The sequence below is a fragment of the Hyla sarda genome, chromosome 1 (genome assembly GCF_029499605.1).
Source record: "Hyla sarda isolate aHylSar1 chromosome 1, aHylSar1.hap1, whole genome shotgun sequence".
Classification (NCBI taxonomy): domain Eukaryota; kingdom Metazoa; phylum Chordata; class Amphibia; order Anura; family Hylidae; genus Hyla; species Hyla sarda.
The window spans coordinates 400,736,766-400,757,310 of record NC_079189.1 but is presented as its reverse complement, the minus strand read 5'-3'; the positions used below and the strand labels follow the sequence as shown (position 1 = coordinate 400,757,310).

General features: G+C 42.8%; 3 gene segments (V, D, J or C); all 3 read left to right on the top strand.

Annotated features, from left to right (window-relative positions):
- Positions 1 to 20,545, top strand: part of LOC130277220 (T cell receptor alpha variable 38-1-like) — an 82,211-nt gene that overhangs the window by 53,799 nt on the left and 7,867 nt on the right.
- LOC130367441 (T cell receptor alpha variable 9-1-like) lies at positions 4,495 to 4,996 on the top strand. The segment is given in 2 exon segments: positions 4,495 to 4,543; positions 4,620 to 4,996. Coding segments are annotated over 2 exon segments (426 nt in total).
- LOC130367385 (T cell receptor alpha variable 3-like) lies at positions 13,008 to 13,526 on the top strand. The segment is given in 2 exon segments: positions 13,008 to 13,068; positions 13,141 to 13,526. Coding segments are annotated over 2 exon segments (429 nt in total).

The following is a 20,545-nucleotide window of genomic DNA, read 5'->3' as shown; positions in this document are numbered from 1 at the left end:
GCCCCTATCTCGCTGATCCATGCAAAGCTATGGCTTTGCAGGGATCAGGGTAAAAGATCAGTGTGTGCAGCGCTATAGCCCCCTATGGGAGCTATAGCACTGCAAAAAAAAGTGAAAAAAAGGTTAACAAAGGTTAACAAAAGTTAATAAAAGTTTGAATTACCCCCTTTTCCCATAAAAAAACTAAAAACTGTGTAAATAAAAATAAACATTTGTGGTATCGCCGCGTGCGAAAATGTCTGAACTATAAAACTATATCATTAATTAAACCGCACGGTCAATGGCGTACACGCAAATAGTGTATTTTCAAAATAGTGTATTTTTGGTCACTTTTTATATCATGAAAAAATGAATAAAATGCGATCAAAAAGACCCATCAATGCAAAAATGGTAGAGATAAAAACTTCAGAACACGGCGCAAAAAATGAGCCCTCCGAAGTACGACAATACCCAACCTATATAAGTAGGGTATCAATTTAACCGTATGGACCTACAAAATAAAGATAAGGTGTTATTTTTACCAAAAAATTCACTGCGTAGAAACGGAAGTCCCCAAAAGTTACAAAATAAAATTTTTCTTCAATTTTGTTGCACAATGAATTTTTTTTCCGTTTCGTCGTGGATTTTTAGTTGAAATGACTAATGTCACTGCAAAGAAGAATTGGTGGCACAAAAAATAAGCATAATTTGGAATTTTATGTGCAAAATTTAAAGCGTTATGATTTTTAGAAGGTAATGAGGAAAAATGAAAATGCAAAAACAGAAGGGGTTAAAGCTAAGATATTGTGATATCATACCCCTGATTTTGTGAGCAGAGTCTGAGACTGCGATAAGCCATACAAAACCACAAGCTGTCTGTTATTACTCCCCAAAACAAAAAGAACCACATCATAAATAAAAAAATGTCACCAGAGCCATGTCCAAACTCCATATGTTCCTCATCCCTTGTGCTATTATTGCACATATTGCCAGGTTCTGTGAGCCATGATAACCTTAAAATTTGCATCAAATGAGGGCTTGCTAATTTTTACTCCTTATGATTGATATATATATATATATATATATATATATATATATATATATCAATCATAAGGAGTAAAAATTAGCAAGCCCTCATTTGATGCAAATTTTAAGGTTATCATGGCTCACAGAACCTGGCAATATGTGCAATAATAGCACAAGGGATGAGGAACATATGGAGTTTGGACACCTACGGGAAAGGAGGAAGTACTGGGACATCAAGATAACGTCACAGTATACCTAGCCTACCTTTCAGCTATCACATGACCCCAGGTTTAGCAATGGTTTGTTGATGTTCATGCGTCATTCGGCTCCAAGGCCAATAGGACACAGCACAGAGGTGGGTTTTAGACATTGATAAAGCCCCATGTAATGCTTGCATCCACTGTTTTGAAGAGAGCAAGGACTATTTATCAGTATTGCACTGTATCTTTTCTATTTCAGGTTACTGCATACCGGACAAGTTTAGGCTACACCAGCCTAGCAGTAATTACCTGCGGGACGTTTTTGGATAACCTTAGTAGTGCTTTTTATATATTTGCACCTGTTTATGGACTGACTGAATTTTTGTCAGCACCTTCACTCAGAGGAATTTCTGAGTTGGCTCTCCTATCTTTAGCCCTAGAATTGCAGTATACATTACTGTCGTGCATAGTCTAGATTCCTTTATATCTATGAGATGCTTGTCCCCTGATGATGTGCGGGCGACTAATGATACTAGGTCTCCTGCATGGAAACACGTTTGGACAGGGACAATTTCATGTTTTTTTTCTGCTAATATTATAATTAAGGAGAGCATGTTTTGACTAGCTGCACAATTGCAGCTCTCTACTATACTTGGCAGACATTTGCATTTTAGATAAATGATTCTGTTTACTCACATGGGAGTTATCACTTTAATATTGCATCTGCAGCATTGCGGACACTAAAATGGATGATCAGATCGCCCCCAGTGGTGCCGCGGGGATCCGATCATCCAAGCATGACAGCCGGAGGTCCCCTCACGTGCCTCCGCTGCCTTCCACAGGTCTTCTGCTCTGGTCTGCGATCAAGCAGACCAGAGCAGAAGATGACCGATAATACTGATCAGTGCTATGTCCTATGCATAGCACTGAACAATATTAGCAATTGAATGATTGCTATAAATAGTCCCCTATGGGGACTATTGAAGTGTAAAAATAAAAGTAAAAAAAAAGTTTAAAAAAATGTGAAAAAAACCCTCCCCCAACAAAAACGTAAATTGTCCCATCTTCACCCCCAAAAAGCGTAAAAATATATATTTTATATACATATTTGGTATCGCCGCATGCATAAATATCCCAACTATTAAAATAAAATGTTAATGATACGGTGAACGACGTGAATGTAAAAAAAAAAAAAGTCCAAACTAGCTGCTTTTTTATAACATTTTATTCACAAAATATTTATTAAAAATGTATTAAAAGTTTTATATAGGCAAATATGGTATCAATAAAAAGTACAGATCACGGCGCAAAAAATGAGCCCTCATACCGCTGCTTATACGGAAAATTGAAAAGTTATAGGTCTTCAAAATAGGGGGATTTTAAACGTACTAATTTGGTTAAACAGTTTGCGATTTTTTTTTAAGCACAACAGTGATAGAAAAGTATGTTATCATGGGTATAATTTTATTGTAGTGACCCAAAGAATAAAGAACACATGTCATTTTTACCGTAAATTGTACAGCGTGAAAATGAAACCTTCCAAAATATGTTAAATTACGGTTTTCTTTTTAATTTCCCCACACAAATTGTATTTATTTGGTTGCGCCATACATTTTGTTGTAAAATGAGTGATGGCATTACAACGGACAACTGGTCACGCAAAAAACAAGCCCTCATACTAGTCTGTGGATGAAAATATAAAAGAGTTATGATTTTTTGAAGGCGAGGAAAAAAAAAAAAACATAAAAATAAAATTGTCTGAGTCCTTAAGGCCCAAATGGGCTGAGTCCTTAAGGTGTTAATGTCCTCCCCTAAAGGGAGAATTGCATATCATTTTTTAAAGTTTAAAATATATTTTTTTTAAACTTTGTTTTTGAAAATTTAACTTAAAAAAATTAATTTAAGGAGAATTTTGTATCATTCATAAATAATTTCTAAATTAAAAGAAAAACACTTCTTTATTGTGTAAAGGTATCTTTTACTTCTCCCAAAAAGCTAATTTTTTATAGTTTTTACAAATTTTCAAAATTTACAAAAGCAATTTCTTCAGTTGTCAGATTCTTCACTGTTTCAGACATTGTTACTAATCCTGTTGCAACTCACGAAAAGGGATACTTTTTGGAATCTTTGAAAAAAAGACAATGCATCTTTCGATACCTAGATGTTCATTTAACTCCAGCAGGCATCTGGCAAAAACCAGGGATACTTTATCCACCCTCCAGTGTAGCATCAGAGAGAGTGTTCAGCATGGCTGGCAGCATTGTCACCCCTAAGCAAATAAGATTGTCTACCAGCAACATGGAAAAACTCATGTATGTTAAAATGAATGAGGTATGGATCAGTGAGGAATTTAAAACTCCTGTGCCAAATGTCAATGATTAGCCAGTACTACTTCTACCCCTGCTGTCTGCTGGCTACTACAACCACCAGTCCACTACTGTCTGCTGTTCGCTAGATACTACAAATACCTACAGTCCATGACTACCTGCTGTCCACTGGAGACTACAACTCCAACCAGTCCACCACTGCCTGCTGTATGCTGAGTACAACTATCACCAGTCCACCATTAACTTTGCTGCCGCTACTACCAGCCACGCCTACACATACACAAATGGCATCATTTTTTTTTTCATATAAAATCTGTTTCTTCATCACTATTATTGGACAACAAGTCCCGTAAAAATTCCCCAAAAGGGAGAATTTTGGAACACTTAGAAAAAGTCAATTGCATCTTCCAATACCTGTGTGCATTTTATCACTGGCAGGCATCTGCCAACAAAAGGGATATTTTATGCAGCTGCATTTTAGTGTTCAAAGGGATACAAAATCCGCTAGTGCAATGGGTTTCTAAACAAGCTGTTAGTTACCATGGGTTACCGCATGTCGATGTAACTTAGCCTTAAAACTACTTGCATCTCGGTGACCCTAGCAGTGTTATACAGGGCTTTAGAGCTCTTAGGCAGTGTTATACAAGTTTTGAGGCTTATTTCATTGCCAGTGCACTAACTTCTATTTTACCTGAATCATCAAAGAGAACCAAAGTTGCCAGTCTTTTTCAGTATTGATAAAATACATATTAATAACTATAATTCCTCCACCATTATGTACTGAACAGACATTTCCTGTAAATGTGCTATATTTTGAGAAACTACAGAGATGCACCTGGTCTGATATTACATAGCATACAAAGGGCGTGTGCCTAAACTCTTGCATCTTCCAGTACTCCTCCTCCTATACTTCTGTGTTTTATTCATTTTTTGGTAAATACGGTCCTACCAGAGAACAAACGATGGCTATGAAGATGAGATTGTATCTACTATTATGGATTGCATTGCCAGGTAAGGACACCTGCTTTCATGTAATTCCATTTACCTTGTTCATCATCACATCCACTATTCATTTTCTTTATCGCAGCAGGTATTTGCAGAGCTGACTTTGTAAAACAGTCGAGCCTTGAAGAAACTGCAAGGGAAGGGGACTCTATAACTTTGGACTGTGAATATGAAACAAAAAGTACATCACCATATCTATTCTGGTACGTTCAGTATCCTGGGAAAAACCCTCAGAATATTTTAAGAATAGCAGGATTTAAGTTAGAAGATGGATCATCCAATGGAAAGTTTTCAGCCACACTTTTAGACAAAAAGTTTATTCCCTTGCGGATATCTGATCTTGTTCCTTCTGACACTGGAGTCTACATCTGCGCTGTGAGTGACACAGTGTGTCAGTACAGACATTACCCTACAAGAAACTTTCGAGTTATCTGTGATCCTAAAGTCAATGACATTTAGAAAACAATTTTTTGAATAATGCTCAATATGAGGAATCTAAGATTTCTACAAATAATCTTGTTATATAATGGTGCACAATGTTCTTCCTTCAAATGTGTATTTTGTTTGTTAATCTTTTCTCAGTCTTTACTAAGAATAGTAGAGCAAGTTCCATTCTCAAATTTCCTTCTGAAAAGCAATAACATATAGCAAAAAGAAAATATATATATAGAACCAAAATAAAAGTCCAACTCATACCAAGGCAAAATGTTGTCTGTAATAATAAAGATCTAAATAAATCAATTGACTATGCTATATACAGTATAGAGCTTCTAGTCCCTAGGTTTCTATGCCAAGAGTAGTCTCCCTTAGCAAAATGTTGTTGAGGAACTGAGCAGATGTCAGCAGATGGCATTACCAAGTTGTCAGGCAGAAGTCATGGAAGACAGTATGTGGTTATCAGACAGACAGGGATCACGGCAGGCAGCAGACAAATTGACATGGTGAAATATGTGAGCTGACTCAAAAAGGAAGTATCAAAAATATTTCACCTTTGCAGATCACAGGAACAAAATAGGCATTACTGTTTAAGCCAAGAATGAAGGAAGGGGATTCCTTTATAAAACCCAGGTTGCCTGAGCATCGGTTAATGACTTGGAAATTAGACCCTACTGGACCTTTAGGAAACCAAAGTTCCACTCAAGACACTGGAGGTCCTTAATGCAAGAGTGGAGCAGCGGCATTTCATTTTTTTTTATCCAACCCAGACCTCAATGACAGCTTCTCCCTGCCACAACTCAACTACAAAGTTAGCTGCTTAGATCTCTTTGACTCTTTGTGCTTCCAGCATCTTACCTGTTCCCTACATGAGAAACACATGGCGTGCTGGCACCATTTCAGCATAGGATGAGGAAATAGTAACATTGAGATAAAGTCAGGGTAGCCCAGCATACGTTGTAGCTAACAGCTAGACCACATGACTGCAGGTTAGCCAATCCTTGCTTGCATACAACTCACAGGCAAAACAGGAGAATAAGCCTTTTAGGCCAAGTTACCTGTATTTCCTGGGTTTAATAATAAACATAGCATTTCTAGCTAGGTATAACAAAAATCTGCATTCCTAGCGAACTTGAGGGAATGTGGTAAGGTGGGAACAAGGGTCAGCGGGATTACCCTGAATCACTTGCAGCATGCAGCCCATCAGCAGCAAGCCACCCCTGTGATGTCACAGCCCTATATAATCGTCAGCCATCTTGCAGCCACTCACATCAGCGTTCTATTGCAGACAGCAGTGATTCAATTCCATCCCAAATCCAGCCTAGAAGAACTGATAAGGAAGGGAGAGAGATTGAGATATAAAGTGAAATTTTGCGTGTAGTACACAGCGACTGTGTGCTGCAGCACTGGTGTGTACAAAAACTGAAAAGCTTATAGTAGACAGCCAGTTAGGGTGAGCAGAGCACTAAAAGCATATTGTCCTCTATTAAGTATAAACAGTGTGTACATCTAAGTGGAGTACCATTTTATTCCTGTTAAAGTCTCACTGGCCTAGTTACTGTGAAAGGCCAGCCAAAACTACATACCTGCTGGCGTTGTAGACAAAACTGTTTTAAGCGTACTGGAGCACATTGTACTCCCCGTATAAGTGCATACCACATACGTACATCTAAGTGGTGTACCATTTTGTTCCTGTTAAATTCTTAAGGGCCTAGATACTGTGAAAGGCCAGCCAAAAGTACACACCTGCTGGTGTTGTAGACAAATACTGTTTTAAGTGTAGTGGAGCACATTGTACTCCCCTCATAAGTGCATACCACATATGTACATCTACGTGGTGTACCATTTTGTTCTTGTTAAAGTCTCAAGGGCCTAGATACTGTGAAAGGCCCGCCAAAAGTACACACCTGCCGGTGTTGTAGACAAATACTGTTTTAAGCATAGTGGAGCACATTGTACTCCCCTCATAAGTGCATACCACATATGTACATCTACGTGGTGTACCATTTTGTTCCTGTAAAGTCTCAAGGGACAAGATACTGTGAAAGGCCAGCCAAAAGTACACACCGGCTGTTGTTGTAGACAAATAATGTTTTAAGTGTAGTGGAGCATATTGTACTCCCCTCATATACGCAGTATGTCAGGCAGAGAAGTGCCAGGACGTGGCGAAGGCCTAAATTCATCAAGCAGAGGTCGCAGCAGCAGGAGTTGCAGCGAGATGCCTGAGCTCCCGGTATCAGCTAGCGGTTGTGTCTCGACCAGCAACCCATCTGCCATTATCGATTGGTTAACACGGTCATCCACTAAATCACAAGTGATATCTGACACCCCCAGTCGGTGGGTTCCTCAGACACAACCTTCAGTTGGCATGGCCCGGGAGCAGTCCCTGTCCTCCCATTGCCTCTGTCCTATGCTGTTCCCTCCCCTACAGAAGTATCTTATGCTGTGGGTTCAGCTTCACTATTTACTGAGACGATCTAATAGAAGACAGTCAGCAGCTACTGCCCAGCCAAGAAGTGGAGAAGACGTTCGCCGCTTCCTCTGCTAGGCGGGCAAGTAGAGATGAGGAGAGAGGCGTGGGAGGTGGTGTTGCAAGTGTTCAGGCTCCTGAAGCAGACACTGTTGAGGAACATGAGGACATCAGTGATGTGCAAACACAACATTCCTGGAACAAAATAACATTAATGCTTATGAAGAAATATAAAATCCCATCCCTTCCCCAATATCGCGCCGCACCCCTACCCCTTAATTCCCTGGTTGAACTTGATGGACATATGTCTTTTTTCGACCGTACTAACTATGTAACTCGATGATGATGAAGCCGATCGCACTTGGGAGCTTGATGCCGAAGGGGCTTCCTCATCATCAGGAGAAGAGGGTTGCAGGTTGCACGTGAGGCAGCAGCTGAGCCAGCAAGATGGTAGCATGGTTGGCAGTCAGCATGGTGGCAGAAGTGGAAAGTCTGGAGCCAAACGTGCCCGGGGTAGACCACCTTTTTTGCGGAAGCCTACCTTCCCGGGAGGTAGTGGAACAGAGGTTACTGGAGTCGGCGACAGTTGCAGTCAATTAGTGCGGACTGTTGGTGGGAAAATCAGCTACTCGGCATTGTGGTAGTTTTTCATCAAGCATGAGGTTAACATGGCCACATGCAAGATGTGTCAGCAGAAGGTGAAGCATGGCCAGGGTCCGAATGTTGGCACCACGGCCCTGCGTCAACATATGCAGAGTCACCATGAAGTGGCTTGGGAGAACCATGGCTCCGATGTGGTGGTCCAGCCTGCTGCATCACCCAGTGGTAAGCCGCACCTTGTTTCAGCCTGCCAAGGCTCCGAAGGGAGCTGTGTGTCATACCCATCTCCTGCTTCTCCTACTTTGAGTCAGTCATTCCGCCAGCAATCCATCGGCGAAGCCATGTCCAAGAGACCACAGTATGTGCCCACTCATCCAACGGCGCAGAAGCTGAATGTGCTCCTGTCCAAGTTGCTGGTGCTGGAGTCCCTCCCTTTTCTAGTGATGGACTCTGCACCTTTCAGAGAACTGATGACTTGTGCCGAGCCAAGGTGGAGAGTCCCAAGCTGTCATTTCTTTGGGAAGAAGGCAGTACCAGCCCTGCACAATTTTGTGGAAGAGAAGGTGGGCCAGTCCTTGAGCCTGTTGGTGTGTACCAAAGTCCACGGCAGCGCTGATGTGTGTAGCTGTAACTATGGTCAGGGACAATATATGTACTGTATGGCCCACTGGGTGAATGTGGTTCCTGCACAGCCACAGCAGCAACTTGGACAGTTCATGCCGCTTCCTCCACGCTCTCAGGCCATTGGTACCGTGACAGTGTGTGACTCCGCCTCCTCATTCTCCACCGTGTCCTCAGCCTCTACTGCACAGACATGTCTCAGTGCCCCTCCAGCATACCATGTGTGCAGGACATGGCGGTGTCATGCTGTTCTTCACACGGTTTGCCTTATCGAACGGAGTCACACAGGGGAGGAACTGCTAAAAGTCATTCATCAAGAAATCGTATCATGGCTTACTCCACGAAAACTGGAAATGGGAACCATGGTGACCGACAACAAGAAGAACATCTTGTCTGTGCTGCGACAAGGAAGCCTAAGCCATGCGCCCTACAAGGCACACATGTTCAATCTGGTTGTCAAGCAGATCCTGAAGTGTTCCCCCCATCAGCAAGACATCCTAACAATGGGAAGGAAACATTGCATGCACTTCAGCCACTCGTACACTGCAAAGCATACCCTCCTTAAGCGGCAGCGTCAGAACGGTATCCCCCAACATAGTCTGATTTGCGATGTTTCCACATGTTGGAATTCCACCCTCCATATTTTGGACCGACTATACGAACAAAAAAAAATCCATCACCGATTTCTTGATGATCCAGGCAGATAGGGGGAATCCCCTGTGTAACTTCAATGTCAACCAGTGGCAGCTCATACGTTACACCTGCCCTTTGCTCAGACCCTTTGAGGAAACCACCTTATTAGTCAGTCGCCAGGATTACGTGATGAACAACGTCATTCCACTCCTTCATCTACTACAACACGTGTTGGAAACGATGGCTCGTCAGGGCACTGGAGACGTCGCGCCTACATCTCATCGCCATATGAGCCCTGTGGGGAGTGAACTGGACGAGGAAGAGGAGGGGCACAGTGGAGCACAGTTTAGGTTTCATGAGATGGGCGGTTTTTCTAGTTATCTGATGGGAGACGAGGAGCAGGAGCAACTAGAGGGTTATGAGGAAGGCAAGACAGAGGACCCAGACACACCGTGGCAGTATGCAGTGGAGATGGAGGCAGGGAGTCCCTCCGAGTCACTTGCACAAATGGTACGATGCATGCTCACTTGCTTGCGTAGTGACCGCCGAAGTGTCACCATTCGGCATCAGGATGACGTCTGGCTCTCTACCTTATTGGACCCTCGCTACTGGCACAAAATGGGGGCCTTTTTTACACCCACTTAGAGGGAGAACAAGCTAACCTACTACAGAGACATCCTACGCAGTCAGTTGCCATCTTTCATCCTCTTGCAGGTCTGACTCTGGAGCCCCCCAGCGCTCACCTTCCAGGAGAAGTACCAGCTTCATCAGCAGCAGCCTGAGTCTATAGTCGCTGATGAGTAGCTTTCTTCACCCGCATAGTGAAGCAACTCATCATCAGCTGGTAGACCTGGAGCAGGACCTGAACCAGCAGGTGGTGGCATACCTTGACATGACCATGAAAACACACCTTGAAGATCTACTGGACTTCTGGGCAGCCAAACTTGATTTGTGGCCCCAATTAGCAGAGTTTGCCCTTGAAAAGCTGTCTTGCACGGCCAGTAGTGTGCCATCAGAGGGGGTGTTTAGTGCGGCGGGGGCCATAGTCACCCCTAGGAGAACTCGTTTGTCCTTGAAAAATGTGGAGAGACTGACCTTTGTGAAGATGAATCAGGCATGGATCAGCCAGGATTTCCACCCACCATTGCCTAATGCATCAGAGTAGATTGACCATGGTGCCACACCAATACTTCACAAATATGGATGTGCCACATACACCACCAAGTATTGATGTGATGCAAAGACCTCTAAAAGGTGGAAAGGAACAACGTATGGTCCATTGTAACCGGTGGAAGTAAAAACTTCCCCTGTAAGGCCCTACTCCCGCATTATTAATTCCCTTCTTGGCAAGTGTTACTCATCCTAAAAAGGGTGGCCCCACACAGGAACTTCTCCCTATTTCCCCCCACAAACAGTGCCATTTCCCAGGGCTTTTAGGTGGAAATAGGGAGAGTTTCCTGTGTGGGGCGTGACAGCTGTCATGCCCCCTCCCATAGACTTGCATTGAGGGCCGGAGTGTGACGTCACACAGGGGCGGAGTCGTGACGTCACGATCTTCCGTACCCGTGGTCGAGATGGACTCAGCCTGAGGACCTCCAGTGGTTCCGGAAGCCGCTAAAGATGGATGCCGCATGGTAGATCCTGGGGGTCCCCAGCAGCGGGACACCGGCGATCTGACATCTAGGGGCGGAGTACACCTTTAATGTGCTTCATATAGGGATTATCTGCACAGTAGAAATATTATTTTTCGAAGAATGACAAAATGAGGTTGGCGTATGAACATGAGGTAGCACTCCCCATCGCGGTCCCGGATATTTGTTTGAACCATTGAGATTCCAAACGGAAGGTATTGTGATCAAGCACAAACCGCAGGGCGTCACAGATGAAATTCATAAATTCAGGACTTTTGTTAGCAGTGCTCAGAATAGAACGGATAGCCTGTACACCCGCATTGTGAGGGATGCGGGTGTACAGGCTCTCAATGTCTATGGTTGCTAACATAAAGGTCTTTTGCCAATAAAAAGTCTCAGTGAACTGGATGATGTCACATGAATCTTTAACATATGAAGGCATGCATGATAAGATGGGTCTGAGTGTCCAATCGATAAATTTGGAGAGAAACTCAGTCACTGACCCCCTCCTGGCCACGATCGGGCAACTGGGAGGGGGGGGGTTGACATTTTTATGAATTTTTGGGAGTAAGTGCCATTTTGGTTTAGAAGGATGAGACGGCATAAGACGTTCTGCAGTTTTCTCATCTACGACTCCCAATCCGACCCTGTTTATTAAAAAGGATCTGAGCTGCTCCAAGATTTTATTGGTGGGATCACTTTTCAATCTGTTTAAATTTCTGTCACCAGTTGATTTAAAAAAAAAATGTTTTCCACGGGAGTACCCCTTTAAAACCGAATGCATTCCTAGATGACCCTTGTAGTGTCATCTAGTTCTTAGGCAGTGTTATACACATGTTTTGAGGGCTATTGCATTGCTGGTTTGTGTAGAAATCGTTTACCGGAAACCAAAAGAAAAGTTCTGCCAGCCAGGTGAACCATGCTTTATAAAAGCTTGCTCAACTTTACTAGTAATGCTGCCTTAGTACAACCCCTTAACAGAAATAGTGGCCCTGAAAATATTATGATGAATACTCCCCTAGCTATATTATGATGAATACTCCCCCTTTTCATATTGTAGCAGATTTTTCTGTAAGCTTCTGGTGTATGGCTGTGGCTAGGAGAAGACAACTGATGGAGATAACTGATGGGTCCCTGCTTCAAGATTGTATTAAACTATATATGAATGCTGAGGATTTGTCATTGGTCATATTGGGCAATGCAGCAGGCACAGTTCCTGTCAGTCTTTCAAAGATGGAAATTAAACAATTTTTCAGATGCTGTTGAAGATAATCCAGAAATGTAGAGATTTGAAGTTAAAGGGGCATTCCAGGATTTTTTTTTTATTTGACTATGCTACAGGGGCTGTAAAGTTAGAGTAGTTCATAATATAGTGTCTGTACCTGTGTGTGACGGTTTTCTCACAATTCTTCTGTGATTTTCACTCCAATATTTATTTTTATCAGCATACAAAATGACTGTTGTCTCAGATTTTTCCCAGGTTGCAATGCGGCCGAGACCTGACTCACTAGTCAGCTGATGACAGGGAGCCTGTCTGCTTCAATGTGTGGAGGAATCGCTTGGTGGGAGAGAGATCAATCTGCAACTAATGCAACAGCTGTAGGCATCCTGATTGAAAACCACAGGTCTTTTGAATGGATGCAGCTCATTTATGTTTCAATGGGTGGGGTGGCTAATGTGTGGGAGGGAGGAGAATGGAATTGTGGGATTTGTAGTCAGTCCACAAAAAGCTAGCCAAAGTGTCATGGTAATCTCACAACATAGCCATTTAGCCCCAAGACAAGCGCAGATTCTTCCTAAGCATGTCCATTACTGCCTGCCAGGTATATACTAAAATGTTATGGTTATGGTGGATAGCCCCTTTAAGAAACAAGCTAATAAAGGCACCATATCAATTTCTGAACCAACCTTGTGAATGACTCTATGTACATTACAGACCATTGTAAGAAACATGAGTGAAATGCAGTACAAATCATCACGCAGCAATGTCACATTTAGCTCCACCTTCTCTTTACCAAGTGTTTTTTTCTTTACATCATAACCTTGCTGAAACAGAAAATGTGCACACACCACAGGACAGAAGACACCTGGTACGACCATGAAGTTTTCCTTTTGGGCTGTCATTGCCTTCTCTTTCTCAGGTAGTTTTAGGACCAGGGGAGCCCAAAATATATTTTTATGGAAATATTGATTAATTCTCATTTTCTTGATAGGAAGCTGTACATCAAACAGTGTAACACAGCCAAAAAGAGCAGTAACTGTGGAGGCTACACAATTTATTAACCTGGATTGTGAATACAGTACCACAGATACTGCTCCATATCTTTTCTGGTATGTTCAATATCCTGGCCGGGGCCTCCAGTATATTCTCAGAAGTCTTGGAAGATCAGAAGAAGTAAACGCTACTCCAAGAATTTCAGCTAAGCACAACATAAAGAAAAAAGTCATTCCTTTGATGATTTTAGATGCTAAAGCTTCAGACGGTGGAGTGTACTTCTGTGCTTTGAGTGACACACTGTGTGAGCTCAATGGTTTTCCCTCACCAAAAACACTAAATCTAAAGATTATGACAATTATAACAAACAAATGCATAATATGATCTCTAGAATTCCATCCATATCTGCTTTCAACTACTCATTTTATACACATTAGTGAATGTCATTTCAAATACATGCAAAAATAAGACCACCATATGAAAGCCAATAGAATGTTTGGAGGTGAAGGTGGACCTACAAGATATTCTACACAATTTTCACAAAATGACCAATTTTGAAGACATTTTATGTTTCTTTTATACATATTCATTTGCTAAATAAATAATTACTATATATCCCCACTGTTTATAGAGGGGGTAGAGGTGGTAGGTGAAGATAATAGGCAACATGCTTTTGAACATATCTAAAGATTCTTTTAATATACTGTATGCAAGTAATGCTAAACATGTACAGTGATCCCTCTACATACGATGGTAATCCGTTCCAAATGAACCATCGTTAGTTGAAACCATCGTATGTTGAGGGATCTGTGCAATGAAAAGAATAGGCAGTTATACTCACCTGTCCCCACCGCTCCAGACCATCACCGCTGCCCTGGATGTCGCCCTCCATCGCTGTCGCCACGTCCCCGGGGTGTCCCCGCCGCTCCGGACAGTCTCTGCTGCGCGCGTGGTTCCTATTAGATGACCTGATGGCTTGTGCGGCAAAGTAATGACGATGAAGGAGAGCGACGGCGATGCAGCGGAGCCTGAAGAGGACGGTCTGGAACGTCGGGGACAGGTGATTGACCATCAACGGACCACACAGGGCACCTTAAACGGCAATACGATGGCAGCTGAAGCAGTCTGTGCTTCCGCATAGCCGTTTATGCGATGGCCCCAACATACAAAAGCATCGTATGTTGATGCTGCCTTCAACATGCGATGGCCTCTAAGAGACCATCGTATATTGAAATTATTGTATGTAGGGGCCATCACAGATCAGGGGATCACTGTACTTCAGATGTCCATTTTCTGAATGACTTGCTATTTGTGGATGATCTAGATGGGTGAGAGCCCAGTTCTAGAAAACCAAACATCTTAATGTATAATGTAATACAGTATGGTCTATTCTATGAGCTTGTACTTGGATGGGTCAAATGGCAAAAAATACACTGCTCAAAAAAATAAAGGGAACACTTAAACAACACAATGTAACTCTAAGTCAATCACACTTTCGTGAAATCACACTGTCCACTCAGGAAGCAACACTGATTGACAATCAATTTCACATGATGTTGTGCAAATGGAACAGACAACAGGTGAAAATTATAGGCAATTAGCAAGACACCCCCAATAAAGGAGTGGTTCTTCAGGTGGTGACTTGAATTAGAATTAGCATCCACATGGCCAGGAACGTACAGTCCAACAAGCAGCAAGTCTGGGATGGAGAGTTCTGAAGACACAGAGTGGATTGATCTCTGAGCAGTTCATTGAGCACCGGGTGATTATGTTCTGTATATCTCATTGCAAGTTTGTACATGAATGAATATTGAGATAAAGAACTTTTTAAGTGTAATTCCCAGTTTTATGTCTGTTTCTATATTTCATGGTAGCACTAGCTAACATGCATCTTCAATAGAGATTTCAACTTTCACATTTTAATGTTAGGGGTTGTGAACCCCTCTTGTGTACTCATGCTGCTGCCTGCTTCTATCTGTGTCATTCAGAAACTACATGGTTTAGTGAAGCTGCTGGGCCTAGGACATTACCTATATATGTTTATGGTAGCACTAGGTACCATACATCTTTAATGGAAAATTAATCTTTTATTCTTAGAGATTGTTTGTGAGACCCTATTGTCTCCTCAGCTACCTCCAACTCCAGGCTGTGCCATTCAGACACTATATGGTCTCCTCATGCTTCAGTCATCTCCAGGCTGTGCCATTCAGACACTATATGGTCTCCTCCTACTGATGCCACCTCCAGGTTCCGTCATAGCGCTGCCATGTGACATGTGACTTCTTGTTAGATTTGGTCCTTTGTACCCACATGCCGGGGCCCGGGACACTAAAACTTGGGAGTTAAAAGTTCCATTTCAAAATCCTCAATTTCAATTTCAAAATCTTAGATTTCTATTTAAAATTCTTATATTTTTTAATGGTTTCCTCATGCTTTTGCCAACTCCAGGCTGTGTCATTCAGGCAATATATGGTTTACTGATGCTGCTGGGCCTGGTTCTGGGAATAAAAACTTTTGTTTTGGTAGTACTAGCTACCCAAAATCTTCCATTTAAATTTCAAACTTCGTCTTTTTTTCTTAGGGATTGTGAAGCCCTGGGGTCTCCTAATGCTTCAGCCAACTCCAGGTTGTGTTATTCAGGCAATATATGGTTTACTTATGCTGCTGGGCCAGGGTCTGGGAATAAAACTTTTGTTATGGTAGCACTAGCTACCCAAAATTTTCGGTTTAAATGTCAGAATTCATCTTATAATCTTAGGGATTGTGAAGGCCTAGTGTCTACTCATGCTGCTGCCAACTCCTGGCTGTGCCATTCAGACACTGTATGGTCTCATGCTTCAGCCAACTCCATGCTGTGTCATTCAGTCAATATATGGTTTACTGATGCTGCTGGGCCTGCGTCTGGGAATAAAAATGTTGTTATCATCGTACTAGCTACTGAAAATCTTCGGTTTAAATTTCAGAATTCATGTTATAATCTTAGGGATTGTGAAGGCCTAGTGTCTACTCATGCTGCTGCCAACTCCTGGCTTTGCTATTCAGCCTCTATATGGTCTCCTCATGCTGCCAACACCTCCACACTGTTTCATTCAGCCACTACAGTGGGGATCAAAAGTTTGGGCACCCCAGGTAAAAATTTGTATTAATGTGCATAAGGAAGCCAAGGAAAGATGGAAAAATCTCCAAAAGGCATCAAATTACAGATTAGACATTCCTATAATATGTCAACAAAAGTTAGATTTTATTTTCATCATTTACACTTTCAAAATAACAGAAAACAAAAAAATGGCATCTGCAAAAGCTTGGGCACCCTGCAGAGTTAATATCTTGTACTGACCCCTTTGGCAAGTATCACAGCTTGTAAATGCTTTTTGTAGCCAGCCAAGAGTCTTCCAGTTCTTGTTTGAGGTATCTTTGCCCATTCTCCCTTACAAAAGTCTTCCAGTTCTTTGAGATTTTTGGACTGTCTGTCACGCACTGCTCTTTTAAGGTCTATCCATAGATTTTCAATTATGTTGAGGTCAGGAGATTGTGAAGGCCATGGCAAAACCTTCAGTTTACGCCTCTTGATGTAATCCCCCCTGTGGCCATCCTCCCAAAGAAGGACAGCGGGAGTGAAGACCATTTTTTCAATAAAGCTTTGATATTATTCAGGAGGGGTAGGAAGTTTGCCTTATATAAAGTTGAGTATTTAGTGCTGAGGTGAATTCCTAAGTAAGATATGGAGTCAGATTGCCATTTATACGGGAAGGAGGATTTTAAGGACCTGAGGACTTCATCAGAAATATTTATTGGCAGGGCTTCGGTCTTGTGGGAATTTATTTTATAACCCGATAGACTGCTATATTAAGAAAGGGCTATATGTAGGTTCGGTAGGGAGATCTGGGGGTTACAGAGCGACAAAAGGATGTCATCTGCAAATAGGGAGATTTAAAATTCCCTTGAATTGATTTTAATTCCTTGAATGTTAGGGTCATTGCGGATACGAATCGCAAGAGGTTCAATACAAAGAACAAATAGTAATGGGGATAGGGGGCATCCTTGGCGAGTCCCATTTTTTATGGTAAAGCTACGAGACGTGGCATGAGGTAGGCGGACTTGGGCTGTGGGAGAGGTATAAAGGCAGGAGACGGCATCGAGGAAAGGGCCCGAAAGTCTGTAAGCGCGTAGAGTTGACATTAGGAAAGGCCAACTGATTCTATCAAACGCTTTTTCTGCGTCTAAGCTCAGGAAGACACCCGGAGCTTTTGTCTTGTTCAATATGTCTATCAGGTCAATGTTTCGTCGGGTGCCGTCCCCTGCCTGTCCATTCTGCACAAAGCCCACTTGGTCCTTATTAATTAAAGAGGGGATGATATAGCCTAGCCTATTAGCTAGAAGTTTAGTAAATAATTTCAAGTCCGAATTTAAAAGAGAGATGGGTCTGTAGCATGAACAGTCTGATGGGTCTTTACCAGTTTTCGGGATGACTGTGATGAATGAATTTAGCATAGTGGATGGGATGGGGGAATTTTGCATAAAGGAATTAAACAGTCGTGCCAAATGTGGGGAGAGAATTCCAGAGTACGTTTTATAATAGAGATATGGTAGACCGTCGGGTCCTGGGGACTTCCCATTGGGTAATTCCTTGATCACCTCCTGTATCTCCTCAACGGTGAAACCAGTGTTCAATGTACATAAATCATCCGGTTCATCCACCGGAAGATCACAGGAGGCAAGATAGGTTTGGATTCGGGACAAATTCTCATCTATTTGTGTGGAGGGGGAAGGAGGGAGATTATATAGCTTATGATAGAAATCATGGAACAAGTTAGCCATATGTGAGGGGTCGTATACCAGATGGCCTTTGGAGTCCTTTAGGGCGAATGGGTTAGTCTGTATTGTTTGTGAATTCAGTTGGGAAGCCAACAAGGAGTCTGATTTATTTGCCTTCATATAATATTTGTGTTTTATGAAGGTAAGAAGCCTCTCAACCTTCCCAACTGCAATGTCTTTCAGTTGAGACCTCAGATTAACAATTTATCGGAGTGTAGGCACAGAAGGACATCTAGCCATTTTGTCTTCCAAAATTTTCAGTTTTTTTTTAGTATCATTGGTCAATCTGAGCGAATCTCTTTTAAGTCTGGAAGACAGTGCGATGCAGTGGCCTCTAAGTACTGCCTTGTGGGCTTCCCATAGAATGGATAAAGAAGAAACTGAGCCTGTGTTTTGGGCAAAAAATTCTTCAAGACAAGTCTTAAGGAATTCCCTATGAGCCTCCGTCTTAAGCAGCGATTCATTCAAGCGCCAATGGCAAACTCTCCGTGGAGTGGAGGTCGGTTTAAGATCAAGGGTAACAGGCGCGTGATCTGACCAAGTAATCTGGTGGATCAGGGCCTTGTCAACCAGGCGGAGGCCCATAAGGTTACCCATAAATGTGTCAATTCTGGAGTGGGTTTTGTGGGGGTGCGAATAAAAGGTATATTCTTTGCGAGTATGGTTCAGCACCCTCCAAAGGTCAAATAAATGGTGGCGCCTAATTAATTGTCGAAATAGGGTGGAATTACGAATGAGTGAGGGTGAGGGTGTGGGGTGATCTAGGGAGGTCCTGTCCGAAGAGGTAGAAAATGGGATATTAAAGTCCCCTCCAATAAACAGGGTAGAAGGGGGTAGTTTAGCTAATCTAGCAAGGATTCCGAACAGAGGATATTGACATCTGAAAACGTTTTGCTATCTTCTTATAGCCTTCTCCAGCTTTGTGAGCGTCAACTATTTTCAGTTTCAGATTTCTTCAAACTGCTTAGAAGAACCCATGGTGCTGATTGTTGGGGCAAGGTCAGATGAATCTGGGCATTTAAAACCTTTGAGATTTACATCACCTGGTCTTCACAGATGATGATTGAGAACAATCCATGACACTTGCAGGTCTCAGCTTAGCAAAGTGGGCAGTGCATGCTATAAATTCTGCAGGATGCCCAAACTTTTGCAGACACCATTTTTTTGTTTTCTCTTATTTTGAAAGTGTAAATGATGGAAATAAAATCTAACTTTTGTTGACATATTATAAGAATGTTTAATCTTTTTGATCCCTTTTGGAGATTTTTCCATCTTTCCTTGGCTTCTTTATGCACATTAATACAAATTTTACCTGGGGTACCCAAACTTTTGATCCCCACTGTATATGGTCTCCTCATTCTTCAGCCCCATCCAAGCTGTGTCATTCAGCCACTTTATGATCTCCTCATGTTGCCAACACCTCCACGCTGTCTCATTCAGCCACTTTATGGTCTCCTTATGCTGCAACACCTCCACACTGTGTCATTCAGCCACGATATGGTGTCCTCATGCTGCCAACACCTCCACGCGGTGTCATTCAGCCACTATATGGTCTCCTCATGCTGCCAACACCTCCAGGCTGTGTCATTCAGCCACTATATGGTCTCCTCATGCTTCAGCCTCATCAAAGCTGTGTCATTCAGCCACTATGTGGTCTCCTCATGCTGCAACACCTCCACACTGTGTCATTCAGCCACTATATGGTGTCCTCATGCTGCCAACACCTCCACGCGGTGTCATTCAGCCACTATATGGTCTCCTCATGCTGCAACACCTCCACTTTGTGTCATTCAGCCACTATATGGTGTCCTCATGTTGCCAACACCTTCACGCTGTGTCATTCAGCCACTATATGGTCTCCTCATGCTGCCAACACCTCCAGGCTGTGTCATTCAGCCACTATATGGTCTCCTCATGCTGCCAACACCTCCATGCTTTGTCATTCAGCTACTATATGGTCTCCTCATGCTGCCAACACCTCCACGCTGTGTCATTCAGCCACTATATGGTCTCCTCATGCTGCCAACATCTCCAGGCTGTGTCATTCAGCCACTTTATGGTCTCCTCATGCTGCCAAAACCTCCACGCTGTGTCATTCAGCCACTATAGGGTCTCCTCATGCTTCAGCCTCATCAAAGCTGTGTCATTCAGCCACTATATGGTCTCCTCATGCTGTAACACCTCCACACTGTGTCATTCAGCCACTATATGATGTCCTCATGCTGCCAACACCTCCACGCGGTGTCATTCAGCCACTATATGGTCTCCTCATGCTGCAACACCTCCACTTTGTGTCATTCAGCCACTATATGGTGTCCTCATGTTGCCAACACCTCCACGCTGTGTCATTCAGCCATTATATGGTCTCCTCATGCTGCCAACACCTCCAGGCTGTGTCATTCAGCCACTATATGGTCTCCTCATGCTGCCAACACCTCCACGCTGTGTCATTCCTCTACTATATGGTCTCCTCATGCTGCCAACACCTCCACGCTGTGTCATTCAGCCACTATATGGTCTCCTCATGATGCCAACACCTCCACGCTGTGTCATTCAGCCACTATATGGTCTCCTCATACTGATGCCAC